We start from the raw sequence: 13,743 nt of genomic DNA, 5'->3' as shown, positions 1-13,743 counted from the left end.
ATGAGACAAGACTAACAAAAATGTAATGGCTTACATTGGTGGTAATTAATTTAAAACAAGAGTCAATTTATAATATGAAACTTTACTTACGGAATAGGTGCAGCGATGGTTTCCCTGAAGGCAACTTTAGGCTTTCCCATTAGACATGGACAATTGTATTCTCTTTCGAGCCTCTGACAGTGAATAAAAAGTAAAATAATTAAACATAATTTTGGGCTTCTTTAGAGCATCATACTGAACCTACAAAAAGTACATGTACATTGCTTGTTATAGTTCTGTATTTCGGAAACCAGTGTTCAAAGTCGGTTCTGAAAATGTACATAATTTTAATCTAGAACTCATCCAGCTATCTTGCAAGACATCACAAAATGCTGAAGTAACAGCGGGTCAGGCAGCATCTCAGCAGAGAGAAGGAATGGGTGACGTTTTGGGTCGAGACCCTTCTTCAGACTGATGTCAGGGGAGGGGGTGAGACAAAGAAAGGATGTAGTTGGAGACAGGAAGACAGTGGGAGAATTGGGAAGGGGGAGGGGAAGGAGAAGGACAGAGGAGCTATCTGAAGTTAGAGAAATCAATGTTCATACCGCTGGGGTGTAAGTTGCCCAAGCGAAATATGAGATGCTGTTCCTCCAATTTGCAGTGGGCCTCACTATGACAATGGAGGAGGCCCAAGACAGAAAGGTCAGACTGGGAGTGGGAGGGGGAGTTGAAGTGCTGAGCCACTGGGAGATCAGGTTGGTTAAGGCGGACTGAGTGAAGGTTTTGAGCAAAACGATCGCCGAGTCTGCGTTTGGTCTCACCGATGTATTGACATCTGGAACAGCGGATACAATAGATGTTGGAGGAGGTGCAGGTGAACCTCTGCCTCACCTGGAAAGACTGTTTGGTTCCTTGGATGGAGTTGAGGGGGGAGGTAAAGGGACAGGTGTTACATCTCACGGTTAGAGGGGAAAGTACCCGGGGAGGGCGTTGTTTGGGTGGGAAGGGACTAGGGAGTTACAGAGGGAACAATCTCTGTGGAAAGCAGAAAGGGGTGGAGATGGGAAGATGTGGCCAGTAGTGGGATCCCATTGGAGGTGACGGAAATGTTGTAGGATAATTTGCTGAAGTCTTGCAAGACTTACAGTAGAAGTCTCATCAGATGATGTTGTTTTGGAATCTGAATAAAAACAATAGCGGGTCCACGGAGCAATCGGTGCCTGGATTGGCGCCATGGAGGCGTCCGGAGAGGACCTGGCAGCGTTAGTGGTGAGGTCGGTGCGGCGGTCGACGACAGATGAGGGCGGACATGTGGAAGTGAGGACGCAGCTGCCGAGCAAAGGAACAAAGGAGGAACTGGCTTGGGGGGGACTGCCATGAGGGGGAACAGTGTGGGGGAGGGAGGTTGAAGAACAATGGACAATGGAGGACCTGGCGTGGGGGGACCACAGTGAGGGAGTGGGAGAAGGACAAAGGGGGAACAGGCACGAGGGGGGGGGGATCTGTAACTTTGTAAATGCCCTTTATGTGCGACTATTTACATATCTTGGCATGGCATGCAAGCAAAGAATTTCACTGTAACTTGTCACATGTGACAATAAGGTCTATTCTAATCGTGGAAATTCAAACTAAACATTGTATGCATGTTTTTCCTTGTCTCATGCACCATATCCCTCTAAACTGCAGCTCTATATCCCACCCTGCATCCTACTATTCTACAACCCTCTTCACATGCTGGCAAGGCTTTTTAATCATCTTCATTCATTCTGAATCTTCCTTCTCATTGGTGTGAAATGTATTAGAAAAATGTTAAAGACACTGCACAAAATGAGATTGTTGCAATCTTTTCTAAAATCATGTATTGTCTCTGGATTTTGCATAAAGAATAAAGATCAATCAAACTCTTCTGTATTTCAGGATAAAAAAAGACTGTTCAAAACAGATGGGTATTAAAAATCAGAAATAGTTTGGAATTTACACTATAAAAACTATGAAAAATATCATGCACTTATCTAAAAGCTTTATATGGGTTCAAAAACATGTTATCACTAAAATGAAAGGTAATTACACTTCACCCATTATCTTTATAACTGTCAAGATTAATATAATTCATCCATGTTCAATGAAGCATATTCAATGTACATGAAGTAATTTACCAATCCATAAAATTAGCAACCGTAAAGCTACCATAAATTCCAAATAATTGCATTACAATTATGAAGGTTGCTGTGGCTTGTTTAAAACTGAGCAGGATCACGACAAGATAAGCTATATCAGTATGTAAATTTGAATGAGATCATAAAAAATCTGAAAATGCAATGTTATACACACAGTTGATTTTACAGTGCCATCATTAAATGCAAATAGAAATTGGCATTACAAATGGAGTAACTTTGTCAATAACATACAAGAGATAGTTTAGTACTTTGCTGTAGATTGGACCTTGGGAGAGAAAGAAAGAAGTGCCCAATAATCGATTACATTGAACTTCAGCTACAGCTAATTGAGGAGATTAAAGTGCATGTCAAAGTTGTGTACATCAATAGAATTTTAACTGAATTACAGGAAAACAAAACAATTCTTAGTTCAGATTAGCTGAAGTTATTGGGCATATATACAAGTTTACACAACTTTTCAATGAACCCATCACGATATGCAAGTATAGATATCTCAACTCAAACGCTAGTATAAACGTGTTTAATTTAAAGCATGAACACTTAAAATATGAACACTTAAAATATACTGTCTAGTTGCGTTAATACGGACCTCTTTGTAATGGGTTTCAGTTATAGTGGACGGAACGTCCCCATAGTAACCAGACAACACTGTCTCTTTAAGAACACAGGCTGCTAGTTACATTGCGGGAGGCCATAGAAATTGGCAAGCGATTGCTTCGAATAACATTTGTGCAATGATGAAGGATATAAATGCTGGAGTAACTCAGCGGGTCAGTCAGCATCTTTGGAGAGCATGGATAATCATGGGCAATCAGTATTAATGGACACCATTCCCACCCCCACCCCCACCCCCCCCCCCCCCCCCCCCCCCCCCCATCGGTCCATTATAATGATGGATAACTGCATTCATATTGGACTTTAATGCTAATAAAACATGAACCAAATCAAAGCTCAAGACATTTAGATAAAGCATTGTTGTAAAAGGTTTAATACCTGTGCATAAATTTCCATGTGCAATTCGCCCATTCCTGACACAATGGTCTCTCTGCTCTCAGTGTCATAAGTAACTCTGAAAGTTGGATCCTCTCGTGTAAATCTGCCAATTCCCTTGGAAAATTTATCTAAATCATTCTGAAACAGAATACGGCAGACTATAAAGTATTTTCTGAAGCTTTAGAGCACAATAATACTTTCATTCAGTCAAAACAGTGCATTTAAATACACAGCAAATTTACATCATCATATTCCCAAAATAACACGAATTGTGGGGAGTCACAAAAAACTGCTTAATAGTTTTGATCTATGAATTTAGGAAACCGAGTATATTATTAGATTTTTAAAAGTAATGAAAGAGAATTTAATACTAAGAATGTCTACTGCCGGCATTTGATTATTTTAGTCCAAAACAGCACAGATTTTTACAGATATTCACAATTTTAACCATAATTGATTTGTTTCCAAACAAAAAGTAAAACAATCAGTAAATACATTGTACCATAAATTGTTAAAAATAATCAGATGGATAAGGTGACAGATTAGGAGGTGGAAATTACCAAATGTAATTTGCCTTAATTAAGTCCGATATTAATGTTCATTAGCTAATCCAATTTTTACATCATGGCTCCAATTGATGTTAAAAATGTTATCTTTCTTAATGATTTTCTGGAAGACCTACATATGATTTTAGTACAGATTTGTACATCTTCTGTCCAATCCACTCACAGTTGATCTGCAGTTGGGTGTGAGTGACATAAATTCACAAGTTCCTTTGTAATATTTTTCTTCACTGGTATAGTAGAGAGAATTTAGAGCATTTCTTGTTAGCTCAAGAGTAACTAAAAATGACCTGGAAAAAGTGAGCTCGCTGGTTGAAATAAAAGATATGGAATAAACCTAAGACACAGAAAATACATTTCAGGAGTTTGAATGCAGATAAACCCACCTTATTGACAGGCTTTATTGAAACTGATATCACAGGTTCAGGTACATGAATGGATTCCTGTAGTAAAAATTCAACAATTAGCATTGCACAGGTAATATCACAGATATTATAGGTTATTATAATACAGGCGAAATATACACATTGATGGGTTATTTTTTAAATTAAGCTTCAATTAATTTTTTTAAACAAGCAAATGTTTTAAAAAAAAATACTGTGCTTTAAAAAAACTGAAAATTAAAGAAAAATAGTTGGTACAACTGCAAAAAGTAGAAAAAATAAACAATTGCAAAGAGACAAGAATTAACTTTATTTAATTTTACCTACCAGAATTTAACTAAAAATGTAACAATTTTTTATCTGGTGATTTGTTTTTTGCCAATAGAAGAGATTTAATTGAAAGTTTCAGTTTACTTGTGTACAAATGTTTATTGTTAAATTATAAATCAGAATTTTCCATTACATAAAATTACTGCAATTTCATCAAATGAAGCCTGTAAATGCTATTTGTTCTTGTCTTACCATTGAAAGATTGCTGATTGATCTTGAAGTAAATGTATCGCCACTAGCACAATCAATGCCAAATAAAGCACAAATGTCACCTGCATAAGCTTCTTCAACATCCTATCAAAAGCAACAAGTGTAAAGATATTTTTCATGTAAATTGAAACAATTTAACAATCACTATCATTCTAATTCCCTTTCCCTCAAATGAAATCGCGAGAAGAGTCAGGAGTCAAGAGTGTTTTATTATCATGTCCCAAAACAGGCAAATAAATTCTGACTTGCACCAGCAGCAGCCTAATAAGTTTATAGAAATGCCTTTCAACTTAATTATATGATGATTTACAAAACTTTTGGCAAAGCTTGAACCACTTCCACCAATGAGCTAGAAAAGTTTTGCTTTCAAACCTAACTGAGGGAACAAGCATATTTAAAGAATGCATTGAAGAAACATAGAAAATAGGTGCAGGAGTAGGCCATTCGGCCCTTCGAGCCTGCACCGCCATTCAATATGATCATGGCTGATCATCCAACTCAGTATCCCGTACCTGCCTTCTCTCCATACCCCCTGATCCCTTTAGCCACAAGGGCCACATCTAACTCCCTCTTAAATATAGCCAATGAACTGGCCTCAACTACCTTCTGTGGCAGAGAATTCCACAAATTCACCACTCTCTGTGTGAAAAAAAACGTTCTCATCTCGGTCCTAAAAGACTTGCCCCTTATCCTTAAACTGTGACCCCTTATTCTGGATTTCCCCAACATCGGGAACAATCTTCCTGCATCTAGCCTGTCCAACCCCTTAAGAATTTTGTAAGTTTCTATAAGATCCCCCCTCAATCTTCTAAATTCCAGCGAGTACAAGCCGAGTCTATCCAGTCTTTCTTCATATGAAAGTCCTGCCATCCCAGGAATCAATCTGGTGAACCTTCTCTGTACTCCCTCTATGGCAAGAATGTTTTTCCTCAGATTAGGAGACCAAAACTGTACGCAATACTCCAGGTGTGGTCTCACCAATGCCCTGTACAACTGCAGCAGAACCTCCCTGCTCCTATACTCAAATCCCCTCGCTATGAATGCCAACATACCATTCGCTTTCTTCACTGCCTGCTGCACCTGCATGCCTACTTTCAATGACTGGTGTACCACGACACCCAGGTCTCGTTGCATCTCCCCTTCTCCTAATCGGCCACCATTCAGATAATAGTCTGCTTTCCTGTTCTTGCCACCAAAGTGAATAACCTTACATGTATCCACATTATACTGCATCTGCCATGCATTTGCCCACTCACCTAACCTATCCAAGTCACGTTGCAGCCTCCTAGCATCCTCCTCACAGCTAACACTGCCCCCCAGCTTCGTGTCATAATTCTGCATCATTGAATAAATAACTTGAGACTAGGTTGAAGGAAATTTAAACTTTGTCAGGTTTCTTCCAACTTATTCCCTCACTGTAGAGTTTAAAGTGTCACCAAATGCACAATGAAATTGGGTCTAACTTGCTTTATATGGGTGAAAGGGAATTTTTAGTTTTACCTTCATGTAATAAACATAATCAGATAAACAATATCTGTAATTACTAAACGGAAGATAAAACGATCAAGTACCTTCATCTCGGTTATGAAATTTCAATTTATGATGCACATGCTCAAAGCATGAATACCAACCAAATATGTACTTTACAAAAACATGACAATTAAAACTGTTATGCCTGCCTCTGCGTCAGGTAGACCTCAGGAATACAATGCACTTAGATATTGAAACAGCGAATAATGAAAGTCCCTAGAAAGAGTGGATGTGGAGAGAATGTTTCCACTAGTGGGAAAATCTTGGACCAGAGGGCACAGCCTCAGAATAAAAGGATGTACCTTTACAAAAGAGATGAAGAGGAATTTATTTTGCCAGAGGGTGATGAATCTGTGGAATTCATTGCCACGACCGTTGTGAAGGTCAAGTCTTTAAGAATTTTTAAAATGGAGATTGATAGATTCTTGACTAGTACATGTGTCAAAGGTTATGGGGAGAAGGCAGGAGAATTGAGTTGAGATTAAAAGATAGATCAGCAATGATCGAATGACTCGAGTAGACTCGATGGGCCAAATTCTGCTCCTATGCCTTATGAACTTATTTCTTTCTAAATAAGAAATTCAACTTTCTTACCAGAGTGTATTGATTATAATCTCAAAATAACTGATACGAGTTGGATGAGCAAACAATAGATGCAGAATTATTGGCATTAAAAGTTAATTGAAAAATGTACAAATACAGGAAAGAATATTTAGTACATTCAGTTAGAAGTCATGTCCCACTGAGTTACTCCATCTTTTTGTGTCTATCTTCGGTTTAAACCAGCATCTGCAGTTCCTTCTTACACAGAAGTCATACCTCCATCTGATCTGCATGCATTCGAACTAAGCGCTGCACTCGAATCTTCTTGCCTGATCTTGTGTTGTAGATGTTCTCACTTTTCTTTAGCATACCTTGGTAAACTCGAATGTATGTTAACTGTCCAAATTTACCTGCCTGATAAATGAAAAGGAAAATTATACCAATACCAAAATAATTTTAGATCAGCATAACACTAATTCAACATTACGCAGTAGTGGAATTTTTTTCTGCAACATTAAAATTGCAACATTGCAATTCAAGGAAGCAATTCAATTGTAGTTTTCCATTACATTAAGATCAGACAGATCCTGCATATAATTTTTTGGTGATAACTTTTAGTACTTTGGAAGTTGAAATTATATTATAGATTTATGAAAATTCATTCACTTCAAAGAGTCGATGTCAGACTCAGAGCTATACAGCGCAGACACAAGCCCCTTTTCTAAAAATCCCTGTGATTGGCATACTCCAATACATGAAGGACACATGCTTATAGCTTCTCTGCCTCTAAATAAACTAATTTTGAGTAGGTAGATTAGGTGATTGGTCTCTCTAGATACAGTCACCCTCTGACAGTCACGAGATGGATTGGTCACTCTCTGTTCTCCCAGGATAGAAGAGGCCAGAACTAGAGGGTATGGTTTTAAACCAAGAGGGTGGTGAAGGTGTGGAATTCTCTGCCTCAGAAGGCAGTGGAGGCCAGTTCGTTGGATGCTTTCAAGAGAGAGCTGGATAGAGCTCTTAAGGATAGCGGAGTGAGGGGGTATGGGGAGAAGGCAGGAACGGGGTACTGATTGATAGTGATCAGCCATGATCGCATTGAATGGCGGTGCTGGCTCGAAGGGCTGAATGGCCTACTCCTGCACCTATTGTCTATTGTCTAAACTGAGAGGGGAAATCTTTAGAGGTCTGAGGGGCATTTTCAGTTTTTTTTTTACACGCACACACAGAGGGTGGTGTGCATAAGGAATGAACTGCCACAGAAAGTTGTAGAGGTAGGTACATTGGCAACGTTTAGTAGATATGTAGACAAGCACGCAGATAGGAAAGGATTAGAGGGTTACGGGTCAAATGCAGCCAAATGGGTCTCGCTCATAAAAGCTGGTCAGCATGGACGGCAGAAATTATTTAAAATTCTGTTGAATGTCAATAAAAGCTACCTAACCCTTTATTTCGAGGACAACTTACAAACTTCAAAACACTCATCTATTATCAAATTTTGGATTTGAATGCATAAAGAAAATAACAATACTATTAATTCCTTGTATGTGTACATACTTGACCAATAAACTCATTAATTCATTAATTCATGAATTACCTCTAGTTTGAAGGCCAAACTTACAAATGGGTGTGAATCATCTCTTTTTGAGTCCATAAGAACTTTAACTTTATCTTCTGAATCCCTGAAGAAAAAAAATATATGCATAAAAAGCCCTTTTCACGCAGATTTTAGTCAACATATGTAAATATCCATGTATCCAAATCTGTTACCTTCACTCTACCCAACATCAGCCTCATTTAGCCTTCATCCCAGCTCTCATTGATTATCATTGTATTTTCATTGTGCACAATGCTCTGCATTTTGAACTCCGAGCTCTGTGTGTAAATTCCTTCCTAAATTCATCCCCCCCCCCCCCCCCCCCCCCCCGATCCCAGTAGCCACTACAACACTAAAAACCACCATCTTCTGCTTCTCAAATTCTGAACAGTTGTGCAGCCTCATCATTTGCTTTGGCATAGCATGCCGACTTCAGCAGGCTGGGCCTGACATTTTGGATTTACCTCTGTTTACCCTCACTTCTCCATCCTTCTACCCCCTCTGAAACAGAATTCTGAATAGGAATCTCAATTAGTCATCCCAACTTGCACATGGCATCCATGTTTAAGATTTTCTGGCTCAATATACAATGGGATATATTTCTCGAAGATAGACACAAAAAGCTGGAGTAACTCAGCAGATCAGACAGCATCTCTGGAGAAGAGGAATTGACATTTTGGGTTGAGATCCTTCTTTAGACTGAGCGTCAGGGGAAAGGGAAACAAGACGGTGATGTAGAGAGGTATAGAACAAATGAATGAACGATATGCAAAAAAGTAACGAAGATAAAGGAAACAGGCCAATGTTAGCTTTGTGTGAGGTGAAAACGAGCAAAGTCAATGAGACTTAACAAGATGACTTTGGACAATGAGACTCAACAAACAGATGCCAGCTAGCACTAAAACAATAATCACTACTCTGTCTAAAACCGTACCAATGAATCTAATCAATTCAAACAGAGAAGGAATCTTAACTCAATGAGTATACAATTGAGCTTGAAAGTCAGTTAATTACCCTTTTGATGATCTTGTGTTATCTAGATCAATGCTTGTTGTGATAACAAAATTATATGTGCCCCTTAATGGTAACGTTTTACCATTAAGCAAAAATGAATATAGAATAAAAAACATAACTGCAGGTTGAATAATCACTATACACATGTTAAAGATGAACGTTTTAAATCGATAACAACAAAAAAATAAAACACTTACGATTGGTTGGTGATGGCAAAGTTTTGGATTTCACTTGGATCTGGAAGGTAGTCGAGAGCAGCATCCAAAAGTGGTTGCACACCCTTATTTTTCAAAGCACTTCCAACCAACACAGGAGAAAATAATCTACTAATAGTCACTCTCCTTATAGCAGCCTAGAAGTAATTGAGAGAAGAAATAAGAAGAACTAAACACAGTGCAGCGACAAGAATAAAACCTTCAATGAAATAAAACAATTTCAATAATTGCTTAACTTCCAGCATGGTTGCTTCACTTTTATTTTGAGAAGACTGAACAGTATGAAAAGGATTCCACACAATGAGATCTAAATCTATTGAATGCAACTTTATTATCATCTCATCTCCTTCGAATTATGGAGTCATATAGAATGGAAATAGGCCCTTCTGCCCAATGTATCCATGCTAAACGGCTTTTATTACCGAGACCCATGTTCTTGCATTTGGCTCAGATGCCTTTAAATCCTTCCCATCCTCCGACATGTCAAAATGACTTTTGAAAGTTGCCATTGTACCCACCTCAGCAATTTCCTTCGGCAGCTCATTCCATGTACACCACCATTTGTGTGAAAAAGTTGCCCCTCAGACATCATTAAATCTTTCCTCTCTCATCTCAAATCTTTGCATTCTTGCTCTGGACTTCTCTACCCTGGGGAAAAACTGTGACCATCTTATCTTTGTTTTTCATGATTTTGTATACTTCAAGGTTACCCTCAGTCTCCTACGCTTCAGGGGAAAAATAACTCCCTCCCTCTCCAGCCTTTCTTTATAACTCAAGCCCTCAAGTCCTGGTAATATCCTTGTGCATCTTGCAGTTTCAGCATGGTGTCCAAACTCCTGTACTTAATAGTTTTCCTAATGACAGCAAATGTGCAAAATGCATTCTTCACCATCCTGTCCACCTGTGTCACCACTTTCAATGAACGGTGCACCTGTACTCCTTTATCTCTCTGCTCTATAATACTCTCCAGTGTCTTACTTACAGTGCAAGTCCTGCCTTGGTTTGACTTATCAAAATGTATCACTTCACACTTAATTCCATCTGCCTTTCCTTGGTCCACTTTCCTACTTGATCCAGATCATGCTGTAAACTTAAATATCCCAGCCCTCTATCCACAATACTACTAATTCTGGTATCATCTGCAAATGTTTTAACTATGTTAACTACATTGTCATCCAAATCATAATACAGATGATAAACAACAATGGACCCACAGCAGATCACTGCAGCACACCACTGGTTACAAGCCTTGAATCAGCAAAAAAAAAACCTCCACAACCACCCTCTGACTTTTCTACCAAGCCAATTTTGAATCCAGTTGGCTATCTCATGCTGGATCCCATGTGATCTCCTGTCCGGAATAGCTTACCGTGCAGGACCTCATCACAGGCCTTGTTAAAGTCCATAGAGACAACATAGAAAATAGATGCAGGAGTAGGCCGTTCGGCCCTTTGAGCCAACACCTCCATTCAATATGATCATGGCTGATCATCCAAAATCAGTCCCCCTTTCTGGCTTTTTCCCCATATCCCTTGATTCCCTTAGCCCAAAGAGCTAAATCTAACTCTCTCTTGAAAAGATCCACCACCCTACCCTCATTTCTTCTTCATCGATAACCACATATAATATGAAACCTGCAAACAGCTGAAGTTTGATATACATATCCTACACGCAGTAAAAACTCACCTTTAGATCATCAATTGTAGGAACCTTCTCCTCAAGAAACATTTCTCCAAGCTGCTCATCCACATTGGCTACACACTCAACCAACTCCTGACGCCTGTCTGCAGCCTCTACTCGCAGTTCAGCAGGAATGTCATCATACCTAATATCCTGCCTGTACAAACAACACAAATCATTCACAATATGCCTTATATTTCATCAGTTATCAGCGAGTAAAAATATTGAACACATTGTCAAAAATCTTTGCAACCTAAAATGTAATTAGGTTTCAAACAGAATGTCAAACTATTACATCAAAGTATTGAGAATTGCGAAGGTCCTGACCATGACCTTGTAAGTGCCATTGTATGTGGAAGCCATGACCAGTGACTAGTTGAAAGTGTAACATTTCTGGTTTAAAGAGGATAAAATGGGTAACTAAAGGCTGTCCCATTTGACATCAGTAATCTAAAAGTGAAACATGGATAAAATGAACACTGATTTTATTCAACCAGTAGAGATTTGCAAAACGTATTTTGTACTTGACACATTCGATGAAGCAAAGGGCTCAAATGCAGAGGATGCAAGTGCATTTTGAAATGTTGTTTTCTAAAATATTACATCAAGGTTTATTGATAATATTCAATCCATTCTACAAAAGGGAGAAAAGTGCTAGAAGAGAAACGGCCGATATCTGCTTTTATCATCCAAGATCATCAACAACTCATATCATCCTGGCCATGCTCACATTTTACTCCTACCATTGGGAAGAAGGAATCTGAAAACCATGACACCAGGTTCATGAATGGTTTCTTCCCAACAACAATCAAGCTCATGAACACTACAAAACACTAACTTCAAAAATGAACTTCTATGGACTGTGGCTGCACCAAGACTTTAGAACATTATTTCGACATGATTAATTGGGACGTGCATGTGTAGTGAACAATAACAAGTCATAAAGTAAAATGTCTCCAGATATTTCACAGGAGCAAACCAAAAATTGTAACAACAATCAATCATTCCAGTAAGCATTAACAAAAATAATATTCACAAGAACTGGCTTCATAAATGCTCAGAAAGGGAAAGGCAAGGATCCACAAACTTGTCTTCATTAGCAGCACTGTGGTGGAGAGAGTCAGCAACCTCAGGTTCCTGGATGTGTGTATTGTCTGATGATGTCCTGGGCCCACCATATTGATGCAATCAGTAAGAAAGCTCAAGAATGCCTCTACTTCCCCACAGTTTTGAGGTGATTTGACATGTTGCAGATTACTTTATTAAATGTCTCCAAATGTACAGTGGAGAGCCGACTGACTGATTGTATCATGGCCTGGTTCGGTAATTTGAATTCTCAAGTGCAAAAGACGCTACAGAAAGTGCTGGACATTGTGTGGTCTATCATAGGTAGTGACCTCCCACCATTGAAGGGATCTACAGAACACACTCGTCAATAAGGTAGCAAATAGGAAAATTCCACACCACCCTAACCACACTCTCTTCTCGCTGCTACCATCGGGAAGAAGGTAAAGAAGCCTGAAGACTATTACCCCCAGGTTCAAGAGCAGCAGCTTCCAATAACTATCAGGTTCATGAAGCACCCTGCACAACCCTACCTCAACAACTAACCACTACTGACTTTGCACTACTATGGTTGCTCAACATACTTTGGTTTGTGCACCATCATGGCTTTGGTTACTCAAATAACACAATTTGTTGCATATTTATTGGTGTTAATATGTCAAATATGCCTGCAAAGCTGCAGCAAGTAATTTCATTGCTCTGGTTCGTAACAAGTGCATATTATAAGTAAACATTCTTGAAACTTAAAATGTCCGATGTAGAGAGCTTCAATGAAAGGAATGAAATGAGTAACCTGCCTCCTGGGAGCAGACTGATTGCTTGCCCTTCCACGCCATCAAGCATTCAATAAAACAAAAGTTGGTGACTGAAGTAAATTGGATTCAGGTTTGAGATTTTTAAAAATATTTTCCTTCCTGCCTGACCCAAACCCATCCAATGTTGGAATTAAAAATCTGCCTCACTGTATTTGGAATGGATTTAAATAAAAAGGTTGATTCAAGAATATAGAAAATAACAAATTTTAATCTTGTTTAAGTAACCAGGCTGTAACAAAATACTGTTTATTCATAAATTAAATGTGATAAATGTAATTTATTCTTAAACCTTGTAACAAATGTAATAAAAGTTATTTGTTCTATCTTTCAGTTAATAAGAGGTGGCCAACCCAAGACTACATTAGTCCACATGCATGACATTTTTATTATTAGAAATATATCAACGAGGTGATTGGTGTAACTTAGGGGCGGCATAGTGGTAGAGTTGCTGCCTTACAACACCAGAGAACCGGGTTCGATCCTGATTCGGTGCAGTCTGTACGGTGTTTGTACATTCTCCCTGTGCCTGTGAGGGTTTTCCCCCGGGTGCTCCAGTTTCCTCCCACACTCCAAAGACATACAGGTTTGTAAGTTAATTGGCTTCTGTAAATTGTCCCTAGGCTAGTCCTAGCTTATAGGATAATCGTTG

The 13,743-nt window shown here is 38.9% G+C and overlaps 1 protein-coding gene across 2 annotated transcripts in view; it reads right to left on the bottom strand.

Annotated features, from left to right (window-relative positions):
* gfm1 (G elongation factor, mitochondrial 1) overlaps positions 1 to 13,743 on the bottom strand; it is a 44,754-nt gene that overhangs the window by 13,906 nt on the left and 17,105 nt on the right. Inside the window, exons 6-13 of one of the 2 annotated variants that reach the window (XM_078410851.1) lie at positions 11,221 to 11,371; positions 9,517 to 9,671; positions 8,330 to 8,390; positions 6,985 to 7,122; positions 4,618 to 4,719; positions 4,099 to 4,155; positions 3,150 to 3,287; positions 91 to 173 (exon numbers count right to left, since the gene is read on the bottom strand). In XM_078410851.1, coding sequence (XP_078266977.1) covers positions 91 to 173; positions 3,150 to 3,287; positions 4,099 to 4,155; positions 4,618 to 4,719; positions 6,985 to 7,122; positions 8,330 to 8,390; positions 9,517 to 9,671; positions 11,221 to 11,371 — 885 coding nt within the window. Of the gene's footprint in view, positions 1 to 90; positions 174 to 3,149; positions 3,288 to 4,098; positions 4,156 to 4,617; positions 4,720 to 6,984; positions 7,123 to 8,305; positions 8,391 to 9,516; positions 9,672 to 11,220; positions 11,372 to 13,743 lie in introns of both variants that reach the window. The other variant, XM_078410850.1, reaches the window with a different exon arrangement.

This window comes from Rhinoraja longicauda, chromosome 13 (genome assembly GCF_053455715.1).
Source record: "Rhinoraja longicauda isolate Sanriku21f chromosome 13, sRhiLon1.1, whole genome shotgun sequence".
NCBI lineage: Eukaryota > Metazoa > Chordata > Chondrichthyes > Rajiformes > Arhynchobatidae > Rhinoraja > Rhinoraja longicauda.
This window is presented reverse-complemented; position numbering and strand designations above follow the sequence as displayed.